The sequence below is a fragment of the Callorhinus ursinus genome, unplaced genomic scaffold (genome assembly GCF_003265705.2).
Source record: "Callorhinus ursinus isolate GAN/ISIS: 27379988/994484 unplaced genomic scaffold, GSC_fseal_2.0 scaffold59, whole genome shotgun sequence".
In the NCBI taxonomy this organism is placed as follows: domain Eukaryota; kingdom Metazoa; phylum Chordata; class Mammalia; order Carnivora; family Otariidae; genus Callorhinus; species Callorhinus ursinus.
The window spans coordinates 1,010,422-1,036,125 of NW_027397121.1; the positions used below are offsets into that span (position 1 = coordinate 1,010,422).

The following is a 25,704-nucleotide window of genomic DNA, read 5'->3' on the forward strand; positions in this document are numbered from 1 at the left end:
AAAATTTTTTTTATAATTTTCCTCTTTACACTCATATTCCATCCCTTCATCGTATCAACCCTTATTTTGTACATATGTGTCTTTCTTTCTTTAAAATTTTAGGAGGGACTTTCTTCTAACAGACCAAAATACACCCAAAATCTAGTGTGTGCACTGATCTATGCACCAGCTTGATCATATTTGATCCTATTCTGTTTTTTTGTTTTGTTCTGGTTTTGTTTGCTTTTATCTTTATCTTTTTCTCTTTTTTTCCGTTTATTTTTTTCTTTCTTTCCCTTTCTTTTCCCCTGGTTTCAGGTCTTTTCTGATTTGTTTAGAGTATATTTTCTGGGGATGTTGTTAACCTGTTAGCATTTTGTTCTCTCATTCATCTATTCTCCTCTGAACATAATGACAAGAAGAAAAAGATCACCTCAACAAAAAGAACAAGAGGTAGTACCATCTGCCAGGGACATACTCAATATGGACATTAATACGACATCGGACCTAGAGTTCAGAATCATGATTTTAAAGATACTAGCTGGGCTTGAAAAAAGCATGGAAGTTATTAGAGAAACGCTTTCTGGAGAAATAAAAGAACTAAAATCAAACCAAGTTGGAATCAAAAAGGCTATTAATGAGGTGCAATCAAAAATGGGGGCACTAAATGCTAGGATAAATGAGGCAGAAGAGAGAATCAGCAATATAGAAGACCAAGTGATGGAAAATAAAGAAGCTGAGAAAAAGAGAGATAAATACTACTGTATCACGAGGGCAGAATTCAAGAGATAAGTGATATGATAAGACGAAACAACATTAGAATAATTGGGATCCCAGAAAAAGAAGAAAGAGAGAGAGGCAGAAGTATATTGGAGCAAATTATAGCAGAGAACTTCCCTAATGTGGGGAAGGAAACAGGCATCAAAATCCGGAGGCACAGAGAACCCCTCTCAAAATAAAAAAAAAAATAGGTCAACACTTCAACATCTAATAGTAAAAGTTACGAGTCTCAGAGACAAAGAGAAAATCTTGAAAGCAGCTCGGGATAAGAGATATGTAACCTAAAATGGTGGAAACATTAGATTGGCAACAGACCTATCCACAGAGACCTGGCAGGCCAGAAAGGACTGGCATGATATCTTCAGAGCACTAAAAGAGAGTAATATGCAGCCAAGAATACTATATCCAGCTAGGCTCTCCTTGAAAATTGAAGGAGAGATAAAAAGCTTCCAAGACAAACAAAAACTAAAGGAATTTGCAAACACGAAACAAGCCCTACGAGAAATATTGAAAGGGGGCCTTTAAGCGAAGAGAGAGCCTAAAAGCAGCATAGACCAGAAAGGAACATAGACAATACACAGTAACAGTTACCTTACAGGCAATACAAAGGCACTGAATTCATATCTTTCAATAGTTACCCTGAATGTCAATGCGCTAAATGCCCCAATCAAAAGACACAGGCTATCAGATTGGATTAAAAAACAAGACCCATCGATATGCTGTCTGCAGGAGACTCATTTTAGACCAAAAGACACCCCCAGATTGAAAGTGAGGGGGTGGAAAACCATTTACCATGCTAATGGACACCAAAAGAAAGCTGGGGTGGCAATCCTTATATCAGAAAAATTAGATTTTAAAACAAAGACTGTAATAAGAGATGAAGAAGGACACTATATCCAACGTAAAGCATCTATCCAACAAGAAGATGTAACAATTGTAAATATCTATGCCCCGAACATGGGAGCAACCAATTATATAAGGCAATTAATAACAAAAGCAAAGAAACACAATGACAACAATACAATAATAGTGGGGGACTTTAACACCCCCCTGACTGAAATGGACAGATCATCTAAGCAAAAGATCAACAAGGAAATAAAGATTTTAAATGACACACTGGACCAAATGGACTTCACAGACATATTCAGAACATTCCAACCCAAAGCAACGGAATACACATTCTTCTCTAGTGGCCATGGAACATTCTCCAGAATTGATCACATCCTAGGTCACAAATCAGGTCTCAACCGGTACCAAAAATTGGGATTATTCCCTGCATATTTTCAGACCACAATGCTTTGAAAACTAGAATTCAATCACAAGAGGAAAGTCGGAAAGAACTCAAATACATGGAGGCTAAAGAGCATCCTACTAAGGAATGAATGGGTCAACCAAGAAATTAAAGAAGAATTAAAAAAATTCATGGAAACCAATGAAAATGAAAACACAACTGTTCAAAATCTTTGGGATACAGCAAAGGCAGTCCTGAGAGGAAAGTAGATAGCAATACAAGCCTTTCTCAAGAAACAAGAAAGGTCTCAAATACACAACCCTACCCTTCACCTAAAAGAGCTGGAGAAAGAACAGCAAATAAAGCCTAAACCCAGCAGGAGAAGAGAAATAATAAAGATCAGAGCAGAAATCAATGAAATAGAAACCAAAAGAACAGTAGAACAGATCAAGGAAACTAGGAGCCGGCTCTTTGAAAGAATTAACAAGATTGATAAACCCCTGGCCAGACTTATCCAAAAGCAAAGAGAAATGACCCAAATCAACAAAATCATGAATGAAAGAGGAGAGATCACAACCAACACCAAAGAAATACAAACAATTATAAGAACATATTATGAGCAACTGTATGCCAGCAAATTAGGTAACCTGGAAGAAATGGGTGCATTCCTAGAGATGTATCAACTACCAAAATTGAACCAGGAAGAAATAGAAAACCTGAACAGACCTATAACCACTAAGGAAGGTGAAGCAGTCATCAAAAATCTCCCAAAAAACGAAAGTCCAGGGCCAGATGGCTTCCCAGGGGAATTCTACCAAACATTTCAAGAAGAATTAATACCTATTCTCCTGAAACTGTTCCAAAAAATAGAAATGGAAGGGAAACTTCAGAACTAGTTTTATGAGGCCGCCATTACCATGATCCCAAAACCAGACAAAGACCCCATCAAAAAGGAGAATTACAGACCAATATCCTTGATGAACATGGATGCAAAAATTCTCACCAAAATACTAGGCAATAGGATCCAACAGTACATTAAAAGGATTATTCACCAGGACCAAGTGGGATTTATCCCTGGGCTGCAAGGTTGGTTCAACAACTGCAAATCAATGAACGTGATACAATATATTAACAAAAGAAAGAACAAGAATCATATGATCCTCTCAATAGATGCAGAAAAAGCACTTGACAAAGTACAGCATCCTTTCTTGATCAAAACTCTTCAGAGTATAGGGATAGAGGGTACATACCTCAATATCATAAAAGCCATCTATGGAAAGCCTACAGTGAATATCATTCTCAATCGGGAAAAACTGAGAGCTTTCCCCCTAAGGTCAGGAACGCGGCAGGGATGTCCACTATCACCACTGCTATTCAAAATAGTATTAGAAGTCCTAGCCACAGCAATCAGAAAACAACAACAACAACAAAATCAAAGGCATCCAAATTGGAAAAGGGCAATTCAAACTCTCACTCGTTGCAGATGATATGATACTTTATGTGGAAAACCCAAAGAACTCCACCCCAAAACTGCTAGAACTCATAGAGGAATTCAGTAAAGTAGCAGGATATAAAATCAATGCACAGAAATCAGTGGCATTCCTATACACCAACAACAAGACAGAAGAGAGAGAATTTAAGGAGTTCGATCCTATTTACAATTGCACCCAAAACCATAAGATACCTAGGAATAAATCTAACCAAAGAGGCAAAGGATCTGTACTCAGAAAACTATAAAATACTCAGGAAAGAAACTGAGGAAGTCACAAAGAAATGGAAAAAAGTTCCATTCTCATGGATTGGAAGAACAAACACTGTGAAGATGTCAATGCTACCTAGAGCAATCTACACATTCAATGCAATCCCCATCAAAATACCATCCACTTTTGTCAAAGAAAGGGAACAAATAATCCTAAAATTTGTATGGAACCAGAAAAGACCCTGAATACCCAGAGGAATGTTGAAAAAGAAAAGCAAAGCTGGCGGCATCACAATTCCGGACTTCCAGCTCTATTGCAAAGCTGTCATCATCAAGATAGTACGGTACTGGCACAAAAACAGACATATAGATCAATGGAACAGAATCGAGAGCCCAGAAATGGACCCTCAACTCTATGGTCAACTCATCTTTGACAAAGCAGGAAAGAATGTCCAATGGAAAAAAGACAGTCTTTTCAACAAATGGTGTGAAAATTGGACAGCCACATGCAGAAGAATGAAACTGGAACATTTCATTACACCACACACACAAATAGACTACAAATGGTTGAAAAACCTCAATGTGAGACAGGAGTCCATCAAAATCCTAAAGGAGAATACATGCAACAACCTCTTCGACCTCAGCTGCAACAACTTCTTCCTAGAAACATTGCCAAAGGCAAGGGAAGCAAGGGCAAAAAGGAACTATTGGGATTTCATCAAGATAAAAAGCTTTTGCACTGCAAAAGAAACAGTCCACAAAACCAAAAGACAACCAACAGAATGGGAGACAATATTTGAAAATGACATATCAGATAAAGGGCTAGTATCCAAAATCTATAAAGAACTTCTCAAACTCAACACCCAAAGAACAAATGATCCAGTCAAGAAATGGGCAGAAGACATGAACAGACATTTTTCCAAAGAAGACATCCAAATGGCCAACAGACACATGTAAAAGTTCTCAACATCGCTTGGCATCAGGGAAATCCAAATCAAAACCTGAATGAGATATCACCTCACATCAGTCAGAATGGCTAAAATCAACAAGTCATGAAATGACAGATGTTGGCGGGGATGCGGAGAAAGGGGAACCCTCCTACACTGTTGGTGGGAATGCAAGCTGGTGTAACCACTCTGGAAAACAGTATGGAGGTTCCTCAAAAAGTTGAAAATAGAGCTACTCTACGATCCAGCAATTCTACTACTGGGTATTTACCCCAAAAATACAAATGTAGGGACCCGAAGGGGTACGTGCACCCCAATGTTTATAGCAGCAATGTTCACAATAGCCAAACTGTGGAAAGAGTCAAGATGTCCATTGACAGATGAATGGATAAAGAAGAGGTGGTATATATACACAATGGAATATTATGCAGCCATCAAAAGGAATGAGATCTTGCCATTTGCAATGATGTGGATGGAACTGGAGGTTGTTATGCTGAGTGAAATAAGTCAATCAGAGAAAGACATGTATCATATGACCTCACTGATATGAGGAATTCTTAATCTCAGGAAACAAACTGAAGGTTGCTGGAGTGGTGGGGGGTGGGAGCGATGGGGTGGCTGGGTGATAGACATTGGGGAGGGTATGTGCTATGATGAGTGCTATGAATTGTGCAAGACTGTTGAATCACAGATCTGTACCTCTGAAACAAATAATGAAATATATGTTAAGAAAAAAAAAGATAGCAGGAGGGGAAGAATGAAGGGGAGTAAATCGGATGGGGAGATGAACCATGAGAGATGATGGACTCTGAAAAACAAACTGAGGGTTCTAGAGGGGGCGATGGGTTAGCCTGGTGATGGGTATTAAAGAGGGCACATTCTGCGTGGAGCACTGGGTGTTATGCACAAACAATGAATCATGGAACACTACCTCAAAAACTAATGATGTAATGTATGGTGCTTAACATAACAAAAAAATTTTAAAAAAATGACTCATGGAACACTATATCAAAAACTAATGATGTAATGTATGGTCATTAACATAATAATAAAAAATTTTCAAGAAAAAAATAAAGAAAAAATAAAATTATAGCAGAGATGAATTATAATTAGATGAATTAGAAACCAGAATCACAGTAGATCAGATCCAGGAAACTAGAAGTTGGTTCTTTGAAAGAATTAATAAGGTCGATAAACCACTGGCCAGACTTATCCAAAAGAAAAGAGAAAGTACCCAAATTAATAAAATTATGAATGAAAGGGGAGAGATCACGACTAATACCAAGGAAATAGAAACAATTATTAGAAATTATTATCAACAACTATATGCCAATAAACTGAACAATCTGGATGAAATGGAGGCCTTCCTGGAAACCTATAAGCTGCAAGACTGAAACAGGAAGAAATTGACAAACTGAATAGGCCAGTAACCAGTAACGAGATTGAAGCAGTGATCAAAAACCTCCCAAAAAACAAGAGTCCAGGACCTGATGGATTTCCTGGGGAATTCTACCAAACATTCAAAGAAATAATACCTATTCTACTGGTGCTGTTTCAAAAAACAGAAACAGAAGGAAAACATCCAAACACATTCTATGAGGCCAGCATTACCTTAATCCCCAAACCAGGCAAAGACCCCATCAAAAAGGAGAATTTCAGACTGATATCCCTGATGAATATGGATTCCAAAATCCTCAACAAAATCCTGGCTAATAGGACCCAACAATACATTAAAAGGATCATCCACCATGACCAAGTGGGATTTATCCCTGGGATGCAAGGGTGGTTCAGCATTCGCAAATCAATCAATGTGATAGAACACATTAATAAGAGGAGGGAGAAGAACCATATGGTCCTCTCAATTGATGCAGAAAAAGCATTTGACAAAATACAACATCCTTTCCTGATTAAAACTCTTCAGAGTATAGGGATAGAGGGAACATTCCTCAAGTTCATAAAATCCATCTATGAAAGACCCACAGCGAATATCATCCTCAATGGGGAAAAGCTGAGAGCCTTTCCCTTAAGATCAGGAACATGTCAAGGATGCCCACTCTCACCACTGTTGTTCAACATAGTACTAGAAGTCCTAGCAACAGCAATCAGACAACAAAAAGAAATAAAAGTTATTCAAATTGGCAAAGAAGAAGTCAAAATCTCTCTTTTCGCAGACGACATGATACTTTATGTGGAAAACCCAAAAGACTCCACCCCCAAATTACTAGAACTCATACAGCAATTTAGTAGTGTGGCAGGATACAAAATGAATGCACAGAAATCAGTTGCTTTCTTATACACTAACAACGCAACTGTAGAAAGAGAAATTAGAGAAACAATTCCATTTACAATAGCACCAAAAACCATAAGATACCTCGGAATAAACCTAACCAAAGAGGTAAAGGATCTATACTCTAGGAACTACAGAACACTCATGAAAGAAATTGAAGAAGACACAAAAAGATGGAAAAACATTTCATGCTCATGGATCAGAAGAATAAATATTGTTAAAATGTCTATGCTACCCAGAGCAATCTATACCTTCAACACCATCCCGATCAAAATTCCAATGACATTTTCAAAGTGCTGGAACAAACAATCCTAAAATTTCTATGGAATCAGAAAAGACCCCAAATTGCCAAGGAAATATTGAAAAAGAAAAAGCTGGGGGCAACACGTTGCCTGATTTCAAGTTATACTACAAAGCTGTGATCACCAAGACAGCATGGTACTGGTACTAAAACAGACATATAGTCCAATGGAACAGAATAGAGAACCTAGATATGGACGCTCAACTCTATGGTCAAATAATCTTTGACAAAGCAGGAAAAAACATGCAACGGAAAAAAGACAATCTCTTCAATAAATGGTGCTGGGAAAATTGGACAGCCACATGCAGCAGAATGAAACTGGACCATTCTCTAACACCATTCACAAAGATAAATTCAACTTGGATGAAAGACCTCAATGTGAGGCAGGAATACATCAAAATCCTAGAGGAGAACACAGCAGAAACATCTTTGACCTTAACCCAAGCTACTTCTTATTAGACACATCACCACAGGCAAGGGAAACAAATGCAAAAATGAACTTTTGGGACTTCATCAAGATAAAAAGCTTCTGCACAGCAAAGAAATAGTCAACAAAACAAAGAGGCAACCCACAGAATGGGAGAAGATATTTGCAAATGACACAACAGATAAAGGGCTGGTATCCAAGATCTATAAAGAGCTTCTCAAACTCAACACCCAAAAAACAAATAATCAAATCAAAAAGTGGGCAGAAGATATGAAACGACACTTCTCTGAAGAAGACATACAAATGACTAAAAGACACATGAAAAAATGTTCATCATCATTAGCCATCAGGGAAATTCAAATCAAAACCACATTGAGATACCACCTTACACCAGTTAGAATGGCAAAAATTGACAAGTCAAGAAACAACAATGTTGGAGAGATTGTGAAGAAAGGGAACCCTCTTACACTGTTGGTGGGAATGCAAGTTGGTACAGCCACTTTGGAAAACAGTGTGGAGGTGCCTCAAAAAATTAAAAATAGAGCTACCCTATGACCCAGCAATTGCACTCCTGGGTATTTATCCCAAAGACACAGATGTAGTGAAAAGAAGGGCCATACGCACCCCAATGTTCATAGCAGCAATGTCCGCAATAACCAAACTGTGGAAAGAGCCGAAATGCTCTTCAATAGATGAATGGATAAAGAAGATTGGTCCATATAGACAATGGAATATTACTCAGCCATCAGAAAGGATGAATACCCAACTTTTACATCAACATGGATGGGACTGGAGGAGATTATGCTCAGTGAAATAAGTCAAGCAGAGAAAGTCAATTATCATATGGTTTCACTTATTTGTGGAAGCTAAGGAATAGCATGGAGGACATTAGGAGAAGGAAGGGAACAATGAAGGGGGGTGAAAATCGGAGGGAGAGAGGTACTATGAGAGACTATGGACTCTGAGAAACGGGGGGGGGGGGATCGGTTAGCCCAGTGATGGGTATTAAGGAGGGCACGTACTGCATGGAGCACTGGGTGTTATACGAAAACAATGGATCGTGGATCACCACATCAAAAACTAATGATGTATTGTATGGTGACTAACGTAACATAATAAAATAAAATAAAAATAAAAATAAAAAAATAAAAAATAAAAAACAAACAAGAGCCAGACACAGACTCATAAATACAGAGAACAAACTGATGGTTGCCCGAAGGGAGAGAGGTGAGGGGATGGGCAAAATGAAAGAAGGAAAGTGACAATACAGGCTTCCAGTAATGGAATAAATAAATCATGGAGATAAAATATACAGCATGGGGAATATGGTCAATAGCCTTATATAGTGTAGCTACACTTGTGATGGACAAAGCATAATATCAGACTTGTCCAATCTCTATATTGTACTGATCTGAAACTGATACAACATTGTGTGTCAACTATACTTTATATACACATCATGAAATTAGCAACAAAATAAAAGTATAAGTTTAAATTGAAAAAAAAATAAGCCATAAAAGTGAATGATAAGTTTTGTTGGTACATATTCTATGACCTAATAACAGCATTACTCTTGATGGGTATTAGAGTGGTTTCTAGTCATTTTTTTCTTAAATTATGAACAGATTGATTAAATAAATTATGGTATTCATACAATGGAATAAAATGCAGCACTGAGGGCGCCTGGGTGGCTCAGTTGGTTAAGCCACTGCCTTCGGCTCAGGTCATGATCCTGGAGTCCCGGGATCGAGTCCCGCATCGGGCTCCCCCTTCTCTGTGGGGAGCCTGCTTCTCCCTCTGCCTCTGCCTGCCACTCCCCCTGCTTGTGCTCACTCTGTCTCTCTCTCTCTCTATGTCAAATAAATAAATAAAATATTAAAAAAAAATGCAGCACTGAAAATAACTCACCGCTACATGTAACAATAGGGTAACTTACAAGCATAATGCTGAAAAAGGAACCAGCATAAAATTATCCATACTTTGTATACTGTTTATATAAAGTTCAAGACAGAAAAAACCTTTAAAGAAGGTGGACAGAGCAATGGTTGCAGGGCGTAATGTTTGAGAGGGGACATGAGGAAGGGCTGTTTAGGGCTGGCAACATTCCAGTTCTTTCTTTTTTTTTTTAAGATTATTTATTTATTTATTTGACAGATAGAGACACAGCGAGATAGGGAACACAAGCAGGGGGGGTGGGAGGGGGCCGAGCAGGGAGCCCGGTATGGGGCTCAATCCCAGGACACTGAGATCATGACCTGAGCTGAAGGCAGACGCTTAATGACTGAGCCACCCAGGTGCCCCAACGTTCCAGTTCTTGGCTTGGGTGTTGATTTCACAGGTGAGTTCAGTTTATGATAATTCATCAAGTAGGATGCTTGTGATTTATGTACCTTTCTATATGCATATTTGAATAAAAAGTTTACTTTTATACGTAGTTTTTAAAAGTTTTTGGCAATTCATATTGGTTAGGATAGTTTTTCTAAAGTTGATATGCTATTTGAGAAATTTGCAAAAGAATCCTCCTAAAAATGCTAAAATGTTGGCAAAACAGAAATTGACAAGAGTTCAAAGGAAATCAGTATAAATGGAAAAACTCCCATTGCAATGCAGACATTTTAGATAAAGTCATAAGAATAATATATTCGTGAATATATTCATAAGAATGTTTACATTTGAAACCATATTCATCTTGACTATATTCAGTAAATGTATTCAAAATGAGAATCAGTAAATTTGGTATATCCAGCAATGAGCATATTCATAAGAATATATTCAAGAAAAATATGTTTCATGAATATATTCATAGAATTGGTAAATCTGTCAAATTTGGTGAATTGGCTTTTGGCAAATTGACCCAGATGCCCTGCTGGAAAGTGGGGAGGGGAGGGTGTCAGCAGCTTATCACCAGCTGGGATAGGCCAAATATTAGCTTACCAGGAATATTTCTTTGAACTGGAAGGAAAAATATGAATTCCAACTCCTGCACAATCCTCTTGTCTCTGCCCCTACTCAAGCCACTGACCTGACTGTGTAAGATACAGCTTTAGCCACCTCCTTCTGACTCTCAGAGAAGGAGACATCCAGACCATTCTAGAATAGTTAGCAGCCATTACCATCCAAAACATGACTTGCTCTGCATAGCTTGATGGAGACTCTCCTGAGCATTCAGTGACTAACTCTTAGGGAGAGTTTCAGAGTGGGCTCTGAGATTATCTGAGATTAACCCTACCCAGTGGCTAAACTACTCTGATTCCAAATGGCAGTTGCTCACATTTGCTCCACTGACCCAAAACACACAAATGGTTGAGCAAACCTCTTGGCTATCCCTTTATCTGTGCCTCACGCCCCAAAGGCAGTCTACGGGAGGATAAAGAAGATTGTATGAAGGTAGGGATTCACCCATCACCAGGGCAGAAGGTACTGCCAGACCTCAGACCTGCAGAGTCACTGCTGATCTCGATCCTTCTCCCTCAGAACGATTAATATTTACAATTACACTCAGCCTGCAGTTCCCTTGTGTGTGTGAATGCATATGGGTCTGGGGGGACCCAGACTGCAGAAAATGTGTGCCTCCAGCTCTGTCACACACCACCTACCCCTACCCCCAAACCTCCCTGAAGCAGCTCCAGGAAGCGTCATTCTCTGGACTGGGCATCCCAGGGAGTGCTGGCCAGCCCTGGTGTCCAGCAGAGGGGGCCCATGGTCTGCTCTGCCCCCAGCCTGCCCCCCTCAACATCCTGGACTCAGGCTCTCCTGTTCCACTGTGCTGTCCTGTCCTCCCCACAAGTGAGCCTCACAGCCTCTCCTGCTTCTCTGCTCATGGGTCTTCATGGGCCAGCCTGCCACTTGTTCCCCAACTCCCTGCCCCTCTGTCTTCTGCCATCATCTGGGAAGTACTACAGGACAAGAGTAAGGGATGAATTCTGAAGAACAACATCTGTGTTCCAATCTTGGCTGTACCACTCCCTGGTAACATGGTCTCAGGCAGCATGTCCCCATTTTAGACATGAGAGAACGGATGCACCCATAGGGATGTTGTGAGAACCAATGAGACCATCCATGTGGAAAGTTTCATGCAGTGCTTGCTATATGGTTCTCATTGAATTACGAAGTGCCCATCTGGTAAAGGCCTGCGTAGGAAGGGTTCCCTAACCCAGAAAACCAGATACCTCCAGAGATTACTTTGCTAATTTCCTACTTTTCTGAATAGCTCACACTTAAAATAATGTATCCAGAGGTCTTCTATGAACTTAGTCCCTCTTGGGCAGGGTAAAGATTGATGAGCTCAACACATGCCAGGCCCTGTTCTAGGTATTTGCTATTATCATCATCTGTTCAGCATTTCTGTCCCATGCGGGGGCAAAAGTGAACAGACCTCCCACCCTGGAGAGTATACAGGCTGAGGCATAGGAAACATGTCACATGTTTGGCACATGTGCTAATATAAACAAGTGCGTATATCTACAATAATCATAGTTTTAAATTTGTCTTTGGCTTTTTTTTTTTTTCCGGGAGGGGGCAGGGATTGAGAAAGAGAAAGTTCTCCTCCATCCCCGTTCATTGATTTCCACCTCCGGGCCCTCCCACATGCCTCTTCACTCTAGGCTTCCCCACACCCTCAACCATACCTTCCACTTTGGGCTTGGCCTCAGCCAGCCGCTCCTGGAACTTCTTCTTAAAGAACAGGGCCTGCAGTCGCTGCTGGTAGTGGTCGATCCTGTGGACAGGGCAAGCTACATCGTAAGACAACCCCTCCAGCCCAGGAGCTAGCTCCAGCCCCTCCTCCATGCCCATTGCCCTGACCTGCTCATTTCATAGAGGAAGCGGTCAGCACGGGCCATCCGCTCTATTTCATGCTTGTGCTCCTCAAGGAGGTCGATGTCACTTTTCTCTGGGATGAACTTGAGGAGCTGCAAAGAACATCAGATGAAGGTCAGACAGGAAACTGGTGAGAAGCTGATATGGGGGTGCAATGCACGGATGCCCATACACTGATCATGTTCAAGATGGGGAGCGGTCCTTAAAAGAGAGAGGCATCCTCATGTGGTGGGTTTATGCTTCATCTGCCTAAAAGGGGCCACAGGGCACCCAGCTCTAGACTTTTCTTTTTTCACTTTTTAAAACTGAGATGTACCTTATATATAGTATACCGTTCATTTTTTTAAATTTAATTTTATTGTGTTATGTTAGTCACCATACAATACATCATTAGTTCTTGATGTGGTGATCCACGATTCATTGTTTGCGTATAACACCCAGTGCTCCATGCAGTACGTGCCCTCCTTAATACCCATCACCGGACTAACCCATCCCCCCACCCCCTCCCCTCTAGAACCCTCAGTTTGTTTCTCAGAGTCCATTGTCTCTCATGGTTCGTCTCCCCCTCCGATTCCCCCTCCTTCATTTTTCCCTTCCTTCTCCTACTGTCCTCCATGCTATTCCTTAGCTTCCACAAATAAGTGAAACCATATGATAATTGACTTTCTCTGCTTGACTTATTTCACTGAGCATAATCTCCTCCAGTCCCATCCATCTTGATGTAAAAGTTGGGTATTCCTCCTTTCTGATGGCTGAGTAGTATTCCATTGTCTATATGGACCACATCTTCTTTATCCATTCATCTATTGAAGAGCATTTTGGCTCTTTCCACAGTTTGGTTATTGCAGACATTGCTGCTATGAACACTGGGGTGCATATGGCCCTTCTTTTCACTACATCTGTGTCTTTGGGATAAATACCCAGGAGTGCAATTGCTGGGTCATAGGGTAGCTCTATTTTTAATTTTCTGAGGCACCTCCACACTGTTTTCCAAGGTGGCTGTACCAACTTGCATTCTCACCAACAGTGTAAAAGGGTTCCCTTTCTTCACAATCTCTCCAACATTTGTTGTTTCTTGATTTGTCAATTTTTGCCATTCTAACTGGTGTAAGGTGGTATCTCAATGTGGTTTTGATTTGAATTTCCCTGATGGCTAATGATGATGAACATTTTTTCATGTGTCTGTTAGCCATTTGTATGTCTTCTTTGGAGAAGTGTCTGTTTATGTTTTCTGCCCATTTTTTGACTTGATTATTTGTTTTTTGGATGTTGAGTTTGAGAAGTTCTTTATAGATCTTGGAAATCAGACCTCTGTCTGTAGTGTCATTTGCAAATATCTTCTCCCATTCTGTGGCTTGCCGCTTTGTTTTGTTGACTATTTCCTTTGCTGTGCAAAAGCTCTTTATCTTGATGAAGTCCCAAAAGTTCATTTTTGCTTTTGTTTCACTAGCCTTTGGAGATGTATCTTGAAAGTATACCATTCTTAAGTGCAAAGCTCATTAACTTTTTTCTTTTAAACCCAAGTTTCTTGAGGTGTAATTTACATAAAATGTATCTATTTTTTTTAAATATTTATTTTAGTGAGAGAGGGAGAGAGAGAGAGAGCATGCACACAAGCAGGGGGAGGGGCAGAGGGAGAGGAAGAATCCCAAGCAGACTCTGTGCTGAGTGCAGAGCCCCCACACGGGGCTCAATCCCAGGACCCTGAGATCATGACCTGGGCCAAAATCAAGAGTCAAATGTTTAACCGACTAAACCACCCAGGTGCCCCAAAATGCATCCATCTTAAGTGTGCAATTCAAAGAGTTTGGACAAAATCACCCACTGAAGCCCCATCCAGATTAAGATACAGATTTCCATCCCCTAGAAAGTTCTCTTCTATTGCTTCAATAAGCCAACCCATCTCTCTCCCCATTATAACCTCTCAACTGAATTCTATTACCTTAGATTAGATTTGCCTATTCTTGAACTTCATATAAATGGATTCATGCTGTGTGTTTTCTTTGGTGTCTGGCTTCTTTTGCACAACATAATGTCTGAGACTCATCCATGATCTAAGTATTGGTAGTTTGCTTTTTATACATTGCTGAACAGTATTCTATTGTAAGAATATACCACAGTATATTTATTCACTTTCTTATTGATGGACAGTTGGGTTGTTCCATGAATAAAACTGTTATAAATATTCTTGCATATATCTTTTATAGTCAATGTTTGCACTCATTTCTCTGTATCTAGCAGTGGGAATGCTGGGCAGTAGAGTAGGTTTAGCCTTTGTGTGTACTGCCAAATTGTTTTCCAAATTATTGTACCCAGTGAGAATTCCAGTTGCTTCATGTCCTTGCCAACATTTGGCATTGTCAGTCTTTTCAATTTTAGCTATTCCAGTGGGTGTGTGGTTCTGCCTCAGTGTGATTTACTGTATTTCTCTGATGACTAAGAGTGTCGAGCCACTTGGAAATTCTCTTTCATGAAGTACACGTTCAAGGCTTCTGCTCATTTTCAAGTGGAGCTGTTTGTCATTTTCACTCTTGGAGTTGAGAGCTCTTTATTCTGAATAGGAGATCTTTTTTTTTTTAAAGATTTTATTTATTTATTTGAGAGAGAGAGAATGAGAGATAGAGAGCACGAGAGGGAAGAGGGTCAGAGAGAGAAGCAGACTCCCTGCTGAGCAGGGAGCCCGATGTGGGACTCGATCCCGGGACTCCAGGATCATGACCTGAGCCGAAGGCAGTCGCTTAACCAACTGAGCCACCCAGGCGCCCTGAATAGGAGATCTTTGCTAGATGTACATAAAGCAAATGTCTTCTAAGGTTTGGCTTATATTTTCACTCTAGTGTTGGTACCCTTTGATGCACAGAGTTCTTAATTCTAATGAGGTCCAACTGATGGTGGTTTTGTTTCATGCCTTCTAGGTTTCTCTTGAAGGATCCCATAAATTGAGGTGGAAGAGATGGGGGGAATATATGACTATGGGTCACTCTGACTTTACCTTGAGACCCAAGGGGGGATCGTAGCTCATACCTCCTGTCAAAGACCTCAATCCCCTGGAAAATATGCAGCCTTTCCTATCCTCCCCTCAGAAAGGCTGGTCCAGGGAGTTTCTATAAACCTCTACCCAACTCCTCATCCTCCAGCCTGATTTCTCCTTGACCTAAGAGCCTTGGCCTCTCTGGGGGCAGGAAGGGGTGCAGCTTCCCCCTAGTTTCAGCTCCCATCCCCTCCCCACCAGGGGCCTCACCTGCTCCAGCATGTCCTTAGCAAGGTCCTCCTGTTCATCCATCTTCAAGATGGCCTGCCGGATCTCCTCATTAGAAAGCTTCAACCTAAGGCAAAACACTGCCCCTTGAGCCCGGCCTCTCTGCTCAGGACAGACCCCAGCCCTTCTCCTCCCCTGCATTCTCTCCCTCATGTGAACATGGGAATATATTCCTTAATGCTCCCCCCTTACTTTCCCTAAACTCATATGGTTCACTCCATAAACTAAATAATGAGATATTTCAGTCTCTAAGTATAGACTTGAATCTGGTGTCTTGCTTGAGTCTCTGTCATAACTGATAGGGACATTTGAAAAGGTCCATCTTTAGTGTAGACGGAGAGACAGGGTAAAATGTTTCTGATCCTTCTCCTCCTTATGCCTAAAATATCTACTGCATCTCCATGGGAGGATGGGAATATCAGCAGGCCATGAAGGGGGCCGTTTCCTGCTTCCTTCATTGTCAGAAGACAGAATAGCTCTCAGTCTTCTGATGGTGCCTCAGCTCCCACACAGCTGTTCCCATATGTCTTGCTGTCTGGGTGATGGAGAAGCCACCCCCCTCCACAGACACACACACAGACATACACACACACACACAGCCCTTCCCTATCCCCTCCAGATGCACACCACTTGGATCCCTGGAGATACAGAATTCTCTCTCACCTTCAAGAGAGAGAAACTGAGGCCTGGGGCCTGGGGGAAGAAAGGGGAATGGATGTCCCAGAGATGGCTAGGGCAGCACTAAGAATAGTATGGGTGGTGGTGCCCTCTGACCCTGGCTCAGGCAGGAGGCCTCGCACAGAAGCTGTGCTGTTAGCGCAGATACTGCCCTGTTTGTTCTGCAGCCACGGGAAATGCTTGGGGGCTGACATCATGCTGCTCCGTGGCCTAAGCCTAGTGGGGCCCTCCATGGGCTTAGAGCAATTCTGTTGCCAGATGATGACCAGGCTGGTCAGGGATGTCGTGACTGGGGCAGTTTCCTGTCGGCAGAGCCCCACACTACTGCTGAACGTGGGGTCCCAAGAGAGGGTTCTAGATCAGTGGTCTCCTACCATTCCCAGGAGACAGCAGGGGAAGTGAAGAGACTGTTGTCACCCATTCCTCTGCCACCCCTGTCCCCTAGACATTCAGTACCACTGTAGGTTTTTGCTCTAGCCCTCTCAAGGCTCTACTTTCTTGTTGGGGGGGTTCATCCCTCCCACCAGGGGCTAACAAGGCAGGACAAGCACATACTTAGAGAGAAGGATGATGCAGTTCTGTGCCCTTCGGCCGTCAATGACTGATAGCTCTTTGACCTTGCGGGAGGCCAGGTAGATGTCCTCTGTGGAGCCCAGCTCTTTCTGAAACCAACAAGCCAAGTAAAACGGTTGAGGCATGCGTGTGTTCCCCAATCCTCTCCTTACCCACCCCCCAGGAGCCACTCCCACACCAACCACGGGATGTTCCTGGTGTGAGGGGAATAAAGATGGAAAGAAAAAGACAGGAAAGAGAGAGAGAGAGAGGAAGGTGGTTAATAACCATCTCTACTAGAAGGCATCTGGGACTTTACCATAGGCTAGAATGGGTTGGGGGCAATGAAGAGCCCCCTTTTTTAAAGACTGCCCTTTCTGGACAAACTAGAGAAGGGACTGTTCCAGTGGTGGAACTGATCCCTATGGCTTTGGGCACTGTTATGGTCCCCAGCATCCCAGAAAATCAGCCCTCACTCCACCACCCTACCCGGAGAGCTTCCCCAAGCTTATGATGAGAAGCTGGTTTGAAATCCCCATCAGGCTACAGTTCCTGGACTCCTAGGTACTTCAAGCACAGCCCAATGTGCCCAGAGTAGAGGGCATCCACAAGTCCAGAGGTGGGGAAACTGAGGCAGAATTCCATGAAGAATTATCTTCACTGGGGTTCCAACAGCAGATTCCCTCAAAATCAGATTCCTTCCCTTCTCTTGGGCCTTTGGTGAGGTAGACAGGAAACTAGTTTTTACCCTGGGAGGTCCCTCCAAGCACATGCTCCCTACTGCACAATTCCAGAGGCTGTCATTTCACATCATTATCCCTGTGAATTGTACCCTTGGGATTGTGCAGTGCCCAGCCTATGCAGTCTTACAGGATGGCTTTGCCTTGGGCCAGGTAGATAAGACAATAGACCTAGATGCTTTCTCCTTAATCCAGTAGACATTCACCTCCATTGCTGGTAGGGGTCTGTTTGAATTACTTCCCTCCTCTACATTTCTGCTTTCTCTTTGGGAACCCTTTCCTGTGTTGCTTATAGGGATGAGTCATAAAGGTAGAAGGCAGAATGAATAAGCCCTCTCTTTTGACCAGTACAGGGCAGCAGCCCAGGACAGTGGTTAGAAGTTAGAGTGTCCAGAGCCCCAAGAGTGACTCACCTGCTGAGAAGGATTAGTTATCAGCTCCTAGGCAGGTAGCAGCCACAGCCAACAGAGAATTAAACATGCACAACGTTAGCCAAGAGGTTCAGGGACCCCAGGGACAGTAGGAGAGACATGGAGACCCCTGAACATTTACTCTGTCTACCCAATCCCAATGAGACCCACATGGTTGGAGATGGAGACTAACAATTAGCCCTGGACAGGAGGTGCTTTTAGCAGACATGCACTCACAGAGAAGCCACAAAGTGGGGAGTAGACAGGTCCCCTGCCTGCCCTGGGCCCAGTGGGACCACCATTCCCCAGTTGGGGCAGGCCCGGCCCCCAAGCTTCCCAACCCCAGGCCTTGGCTGCTATTCTTCCCTCTTCTCTGTTGGGAAACTGCCCAGAGGGCAGAGAGCATTTCTCTCTGCTGGATAACTTCATCTTTCTAAATAGAAGAGGAGATACAACCAGAAGGGGCCAGAAACATGCAGAAGTTGCATTCATTGAGGCAAATAAAAGCAGGTGTCCCCAAATTTCACCCCTTTCCATTTGTCTTTTGATTTCCAAGGGAGTTAAGGGGACAGAGCCCACACCCAATTCTCCCTTTCGGACCCTGATGGAATTGAAGTCACTAACTCAGGAGCTGCAGAGGACATAGAGGGAAGATCACAGCTCATAGGACCTTCCTCCCCACCAAAACATGCACCCTGGGGCCCAAGATAGGAAGAGGAGGTCACCAGGGACCAGAGCCACACAGCCTCTGGAATCTTTCAAGCTCTGCTGCTGTGAATTCAGCCCGAGTCTGGGAGAATCACCAAGTGACAATAGTCTGATTGAGCCCAGCCCCGAAATAGGGGGTTAACAGAGGAGACAGGGGACAAAAGGGGACAGTCCACCTTAACACTTCTCCAGTCACCAAACTGAGAGGCCCCAAACCCAGTCTGTTCTAAACCCCATAACCCCTCTTTTCCCCACTGGACCCCATCCTAGCCCCACCTCAGGGCACAGAGACTGGGTGGGGTGGCCTGGAACCCTGGCCAAGAGAAAGACTCTCCAACTAGGGGGAGGTGTGTGATTGACCATGCCTGATACACCCCTTGCACATGCTCCCTCTATCCCACTTGGGAGCATCAGTGCATAGGAGCACCAAGGACTCAGAAGAGTCCCTTCCCATGCTGTTAGGCCACAGCTGCTGCCAGCAGCCATGCCAGCCTGATACGGGCAGAGGCTAAAAATGTTGCCTGGGATTAGGGTAAAGAATCAGATACCTTGAGCACCTACATTTAAATTAAATAACAATCGTCTGGTTTTTCTAGAATCCCAAGTCAGGATTAGAGCCCGGCCCCAACTCTGTCCCTTTGGCTAGGCTCCTAAGACGAGTTTCATGTGCCCTCAGGAAGGATTGTCCACAGGCCTGAACTTGGCAGAAAGCAGTGGGGAGCCCAGCCACAACATGCAGCTGCTACCCAGGGCCCAGGAAGATGCAGACCCCACTCACTGGCACCTGGGGTATCCTCAAGTGCTGGCATCCTGGGCTCAGCAGAGGGGATTGGAGAAAGTGGCACAGTATGGAAAAGAAATGACCAGAGGGAGACCAGAGAGAACACACTCTAAAGCCTCGAGGCTGGGAATGTCCAAACTGGACTTGGGGGCAGGGCCCCCAGATGTGCTAGCTAAAGTGCAGATTCCTCAGCCCTGACTCATCTTCCGACTCACATTCATGCGAGGATGAGGTATGAGAATCAGCACATTTGGCAATCCCCACTGGCACTGCCTCGGGAATGCCCCGTGTTCTGCCACCCTCCCACTCCTCCTACTGCTGCTGGAAGAGCAGGCTGACTGGCCAGCCATCTGTAAGTAGTGTCTGCAGAGCAAAGCCCAGGACTCTCCCAGCCCTGCCCAGGCCCAGACCCAACCTTAACCCCCGAACAAGACCTGGAGCAGCTCCATCTTCCTAGAAACATTGACATCCTCGGCTAACTGACTCGTGGGGGTGTTGGGAGAGTATGGTGGAGAAAGTAGTTTGAAATTTATCATGCCTGCTAGGTGTAGTCTCTAGATCCTGGGGTCAAAGAGAGAACAGTGGCCAGGGCTGTGACTCCACCTCCAGTGCTCCAAGATGAAGGACAAATGGACAAAATGCTATTCCATCATTCAGTGTGTAAATACACACAACTGTGAGCCAGAACTGGAATACAACAGGATATTTCCCCTACTGCACTGCATACCTCTAATTCTGATCCATGTACCTAGCAAAGCATGGTACCTAATAAGGAATAAAATCATTCAGTATACCTGGGAGGAAGGGAGGGAGAAAGAAGAGGTTGAGGGTTGGATTCAAGGGGTATAGGTGAAGTCAAAACTGGAAGTCAAGACCCAAGAAGATGGGGGCAGGGAAAGGCCTTACCTGGTGCCTCTGATAAGCTGAAAACATTTTTTCAAAGTCCTCTAGGTCCAGAATCCGAAATACCTGCATGTCATCAATCTCATTCCATACAGTGCCAGGGACACGTTCCTAAGATTCAGGACAGGGAGAAGACCCAATGTTTGACTCAACTCCTTCATGACGGAGAGGTCCAATGCCTCCCTAACTCCACCTGTTCCCAGCTGCACAAACTACAATAGTCAGGCTTTCAGGCCTTCAGAAAGGGGTCAATTCATCTCCCCCAAACCTTCAATACATTGTTCCAGGGCAGAGGCCAGAGACAAGCTCCTTGTCCTCCCTTTCTCATGGGGCCACATAGACGTGTGTTCCAGAAATCAAATGGAGGGCAAGAGTGATGGGTAGGCAAGTATGAAAGAGGGTATGAAACTCCTTCCTGAAAAACAAAACCAAACCAGTGTTCTCAGGGCACACTCCCTAAATGTCAGGGTTGGCTGGAGTCACTGCAACGAATAGTGCCCACACATATTTGAGATCTTCAAATCCTCAGTGCGCACTATATTTCCCGTATCTGAGATTGTCATTTTCTCTTCCATGGGGTCTTCCTCCCACTTTCCCAGATTCCCAGAAAGTAGACAAATGCCAAAGCCGGGGACATCCTGGCCCCTAGAGTGACTGTTCAGGCCAACAAGACGGTCACACTTCCTGTTGGTCAGACCCAGGGAAAGTGGCTTATCCATCATGGTTGGGATGTGTCCAAGGGTTTACATTCCAAGGTTTCTCCACCTAAGCACTGCCCCACCTCTGTGTGGGACCCTGGCACTGAACCCCCACTCCAGGGAGAGGCTCCTTCAGCAAGGCCAAGAACACCCCAGTGGTCTTCTAGCACCTTGACAATGGCTCAGAGGGCAGAGAGCACAGCCTCTTCAGGGTACTCACTTCTGTCCTCCCAGGAGTCCTTGCCTCATCCTGAGCTTTGCTGTCCTTTAAAATGGAATCTCCCACCTTCCTCTGCCTAAAGGGCAGCTGGGGAACCTTCCTAAGGCCACGACCCCCTCCTCCCTCCATCTCCCCCTCAGCAAGGCTTAGAGAGAGAAACATACCTTTCACTCACTTTTATTTTCTTAAACTCTGGAAAGGGGAGGCTAGGCCAGAGCAGAGTGGGGGGCATTCCTGTGGCCTTTCTAAGGCCAGGGACCCTCTTGTGGAATGCTGGGCTGGGAAACTCAGAGCAGCAAGGGATACAGGCAACTGGCCAAACCCAACACAGACACATTCTTTTCATGGCAGAAACAACCACTGTGTGTGTGTGTGTGTGTGTGTGTGTGTGTGTGTGTGTGGGTGGGTGTGTACACAGGAGCATGCATGGAGTAGGGGAAGGGGACAGGGGAAAGAAGCCAGGCCCCTGGAATGGGGTATGTGGGAGGCAGAGAGAAGATGTGAGGGAGAACTGAACAGGAAAGCAGGGAAGGAAAAGCTCTCAGTGGTTCCCATCTGAGTCTAGACCTGGGGTGGAGGTGGGCTCCATGGGAAATCCCACACAGGTAAAGCTTGCCACTGTTCTTTACTCCCAGTGAGGCCGGGCTAAGAAAGGGCTGGAATGTAAGAGCTGGATGGTTAACACTAGGGAGAGTTTCCCCTGAGAGAATGGACTGAGTGCCCAGCTCTCCCACCCTTCTTGCCAAATGCCACCCCATCCCCATATGCAGCCCTTCGTGGGGGTATAGCTGAGCTCTGGAGCCAGCTGAGCACTGGAGCCATAATCTATTTCCTAGTATTCTCCACATCCTACACTTCACCAAGTTGCCCTGATGTGCCCAGCGTGTAGAATGATCCTGACTTTAATTTTTGCATCACTCTAGCCAAAACCTCTTCACCTCCAGTCTAGATCCCTGGGACTTCTGCCCTCTACACCCTTTATATGCCAGAGAAATCTTTCTCCAAAACACTTTTCATTGTGTTTCTCTCACTGAGCATTTGGAGTCCAACAGAGCAAGCTAGCTTGCATTCCCAGCCTCATCACTATGTGGGACTGTTGGCAAATAGAGGGGTACTATTCTCTTCTCATTTCACATAAAAGAAAGCAGAGTCTCAGTGATGCTTGCTTACTGAGTTGAAGGATTAGGTGAGATAACACACTTAAGGCATGCATGGTTGTGCCACAAATAACTCACCTAATATTATTATGAATTTCTGTTAGTCACTATTCCAAATACTTCATATGTCAATTAATCCTCACAATGATCCTTTGATATAGATGCCATAATTACCCCAATTTTATAGAACAGGAACCTGATGCCCAAATGATTAAATAACTCCTGGTCACGTGATTAAAAGCTTGGGAGTGGGCTAATAAGTCCACAAATATTATTCAATCCCCCCCACCTACTCCTGCTGAGAAATGTCTACAACTCCCACGAATCCTCCCCATTACCCATTCTATCAGACCTGTACTTTCCAGTCCAGGAATGAAACTCTGGCCTGCTTTGGGTCCCTGAGGAATTTATATAGATTTTATTATTACTAGACCCCAGTGAAAATCCTAAGTACAAAGCTCTATTTGATGAGAATGTTGCAAATATATTAGTTGCCTTGTCTGTTTTCCTTAACTGTTAAGGTGCCTAATCAACTTTTCATTACCTTTTAAAATTTTTCAGTTATACAAAGGCAACCTACTGAATGGGAGAAGATATCTGCAAATTATATATTCGGTAAAAGGCTTAATATCTAAAATATATAAAGAACTTACACAACTCAACACCAAAAAAGAAAACCCTAAATAATCCAATTAAAAAATGCGCAGAGGACCTAACTATGCATTTTTCCAAAAAAGACATACAGATGGCCAACAGACAAATGAAAAGATGCTCAACATCATCAGGAAAATACAAATTAAAACCACAATGAGATATCACCTTACACCTGTCAGAATGGCTAAAATCAAAAAGACAAGAAATAACGAGTGTTGGTGAGGATGTGGAGAAAAGAGAGCCCTTGTGCGCTGTTGGCAGGAATGCAAACTTGTGCAGCCACTATGGAAGACAGTATAGAGATTTCTCAAAAAAAAAAATAAAAATAGAAATACCATACCATAGCATAACATATAGAGTTGTAAAACCACTATGCTGTACACCTGAAACTAATGTAACATTGTGTCAACTATAATAAAAAAATTTAAACTTTTTTCTAAAAGAAAGCAAAAAAAAAATCTTTAAGTTTTAAGTACAGGAGATAATTTTTTTTCTTTACCACAAAGAAGTATATATATTATTTCTGATCATGAACAGTGAATGTTTCCACACAGACTGTGGCCTTTGGTTCTGCAGAGCTGTTTGTCCGCTTGCCTCATGACTGTGGGGAAGGACACACAGGGCACAGCTGTGCAGTGCAGTTGTCACAAATGTCAACCATGTGGCTTCAAAATTCTGATAACAGGTGGCTCTAAAATTTTACCAACTTAGATTGGAGATGTTATCAGAAGCTCAGGAGACTGTGGGCTATATTCATGCTTTGTCTTTCCACCTTGATTATAAAACCAGAGATAGAAGGAATCTTAGAAATCTCACAGATGAGCAAACTGAGGTACAAAGTGAGTGATTTATGCAGGTTGCACAGTTTATCAGAGCCAAATCCGGTTTAGTTAAAGGTTAGAAATTCCTCTTCAATCCTTCCCTAGGATCTCTAGATGTTTCCTTGAACAAAATTCCTAATTTGCCAGATTCAAAGCTCTTACATGGCAATGCTTTGTTTCACCTCTTATTATTATCTATCACAACCCCCAGCAAAAAGCTTTACACAAGGTAGCCCTCAGACTGACTGGCTAGCTGGTCTACCATTATGAGAGCCAGCTAACACATAGCTGGCCACCTATTTCACAATCTCACATCTCTTCCCACTTGAATCTCCATCTGAGCTCATTTGAGCTTGCATAGAATGGTACAGTTATGAATTCCCCAAGAGTTAGACCAAGAGGTTCATACAACAAGGTCAGAGGACATCCATTAGTCCCAGCTCCAAAATGATGTCTTCATGGCTGCTGCTGAATTGTGTGTATGGATCAGGCTAATTGAACTCAGTTACCGTGTATGTGTAAACCTCAAGGACAAAGCCACAGGTCCTAATACGATTTAGTACAGAACCAGAGGCAGGGCTTGACCCAGGCTGGAACTGGCCTTAAATTACTAGCAGTCTAAAGCAACCCAGGTTATCTCTACTCCATGCTCGTGAGAGTCCAACAGAGGAATCTCACACATGGACCTGGGTTTGGTGGTTATTGTGAATAATATTCATGAGGGCCTCTCTCTGCTGAGCAGTCTAGAAAAGTACCCAGTGTGTCTAGCTTCCCCCCAGGAGGATGCCAAAATGACTACATCTTGACATCCAATTCTTCATGGCAAGAGTGCTGTCCTGTCCCCTGCCATGGCCTCATCATTTCAGTCCTTTGAACACACTGCCCTGATCTTTACCATCTCTAGACCTTGGTCCAAGTTCTTTGCCTATATCTTCCACCCTTTTCCTCAAATAGACCCTATCCTTAAAATTCTAGCCCAGGCATTGTATTGTCTAGAAAGTGACCCTGCTTCGCCCATGCTCTGGTATCAATATCACTCCGTTAACCCTCAGCACATACAAATTCTGTCTGCAGGTGTCTTTGCCAATTGAGCCTTAGCACATGCCAAGCTATTTCCTCCCATTGTAGATGTTCTTCCCAGTGAACAGTGAGCTGTCTGACATCAGCAATCCCATCTTCTGCATTTACTATGCTTTCCCTTATCCCCACCAAAGAAGGAACCCAGAAGGGGCAATCTACAAACAATGAGCAGGCAATCCATGGGGCTGACTGGCACTGGCTATAGGAGAATAGACCTACTGATCTTTTTTTTGTTACTTACCTCATTCAGCTTGACCCAGTTGAAGGACTTCAGTGGATGGGAAGGCTGGGGAGCACACTTCTTCCTGAGTGGGATGTCATTGCTGGGGCAGGGGTCTGGAGGGAGAGGCAGGCCCATGCTGAAGCACGGTGGGGCACCGGGGGGAGTGGGAGGCCCACCAGGTGGAAGAGGTGGTGGTGGAGGTGGAGGACAGCAGGCAAATGGGAGAGGGGGCGGAGGTGGAGGCAGGTCATTGGTTGTCATTGAGGAAGACAAGGTAAGTGGGCCCCCAGGGGGAGGTGGGGAAGATACAGGTCCTGTCTGTGGGAAGACAGAAAAATTGAAAAGATAAAG

At 43.5% G+C, this 25,704-nt stretch overlaps 1 protein-coding gene across 6 annotated transcripts in view; it reads right to left on the reverse strand.

Moving 5' to 3' along the window:
• Positions 1 to 25,704, reverse strand: part of DAAM2 (dishevelled associated activator of morphogenesis 2) — a 140,040-nt gene that overhangs the window by 20,200 nt on the left and 94,136 nt on the right. For 5 of the 6 annotated variants that reach the window (XM_073884962.1, XM_073884961.1, XM_073884958.1 and 2 more), the window contains 7 exons: positions 25,372 to 25,671; positions 20,504 to 20,611; positions 18,112 to 18,138; positions 16,962 to 17,068; positions 15,711 to 15,795; positions 12,455 to 12,561; positions 12,280 to 12,368 (listed from right to left, as the gene is read on the reverse strand). In XM_073884962.1, the coding sequence (XP_073741063.1) occupies positions 12,280 to 12,368; positions 12,455 to 12,561; positions 15,711 to 15,795; positions 16,962 to 17,068; positions 18,112 to 18,138; positions 20,504 to 20,611; positions 25,372 to 25,671 (823 nt within the window). The remainder of the gene's footprint in view (positions 1 to 12,279; positions 12,369 to 12,454; positions 12,562 to 15,710; positions 15,796 to 16,961; positions 17,069 to 18,111; positions 18,139 to 20,503; positions 20,612 to 25,371; positions 25,672 to 25,704) is intronic. The other variant, XM_025862540.2, reaches the window with a different exon arrangement.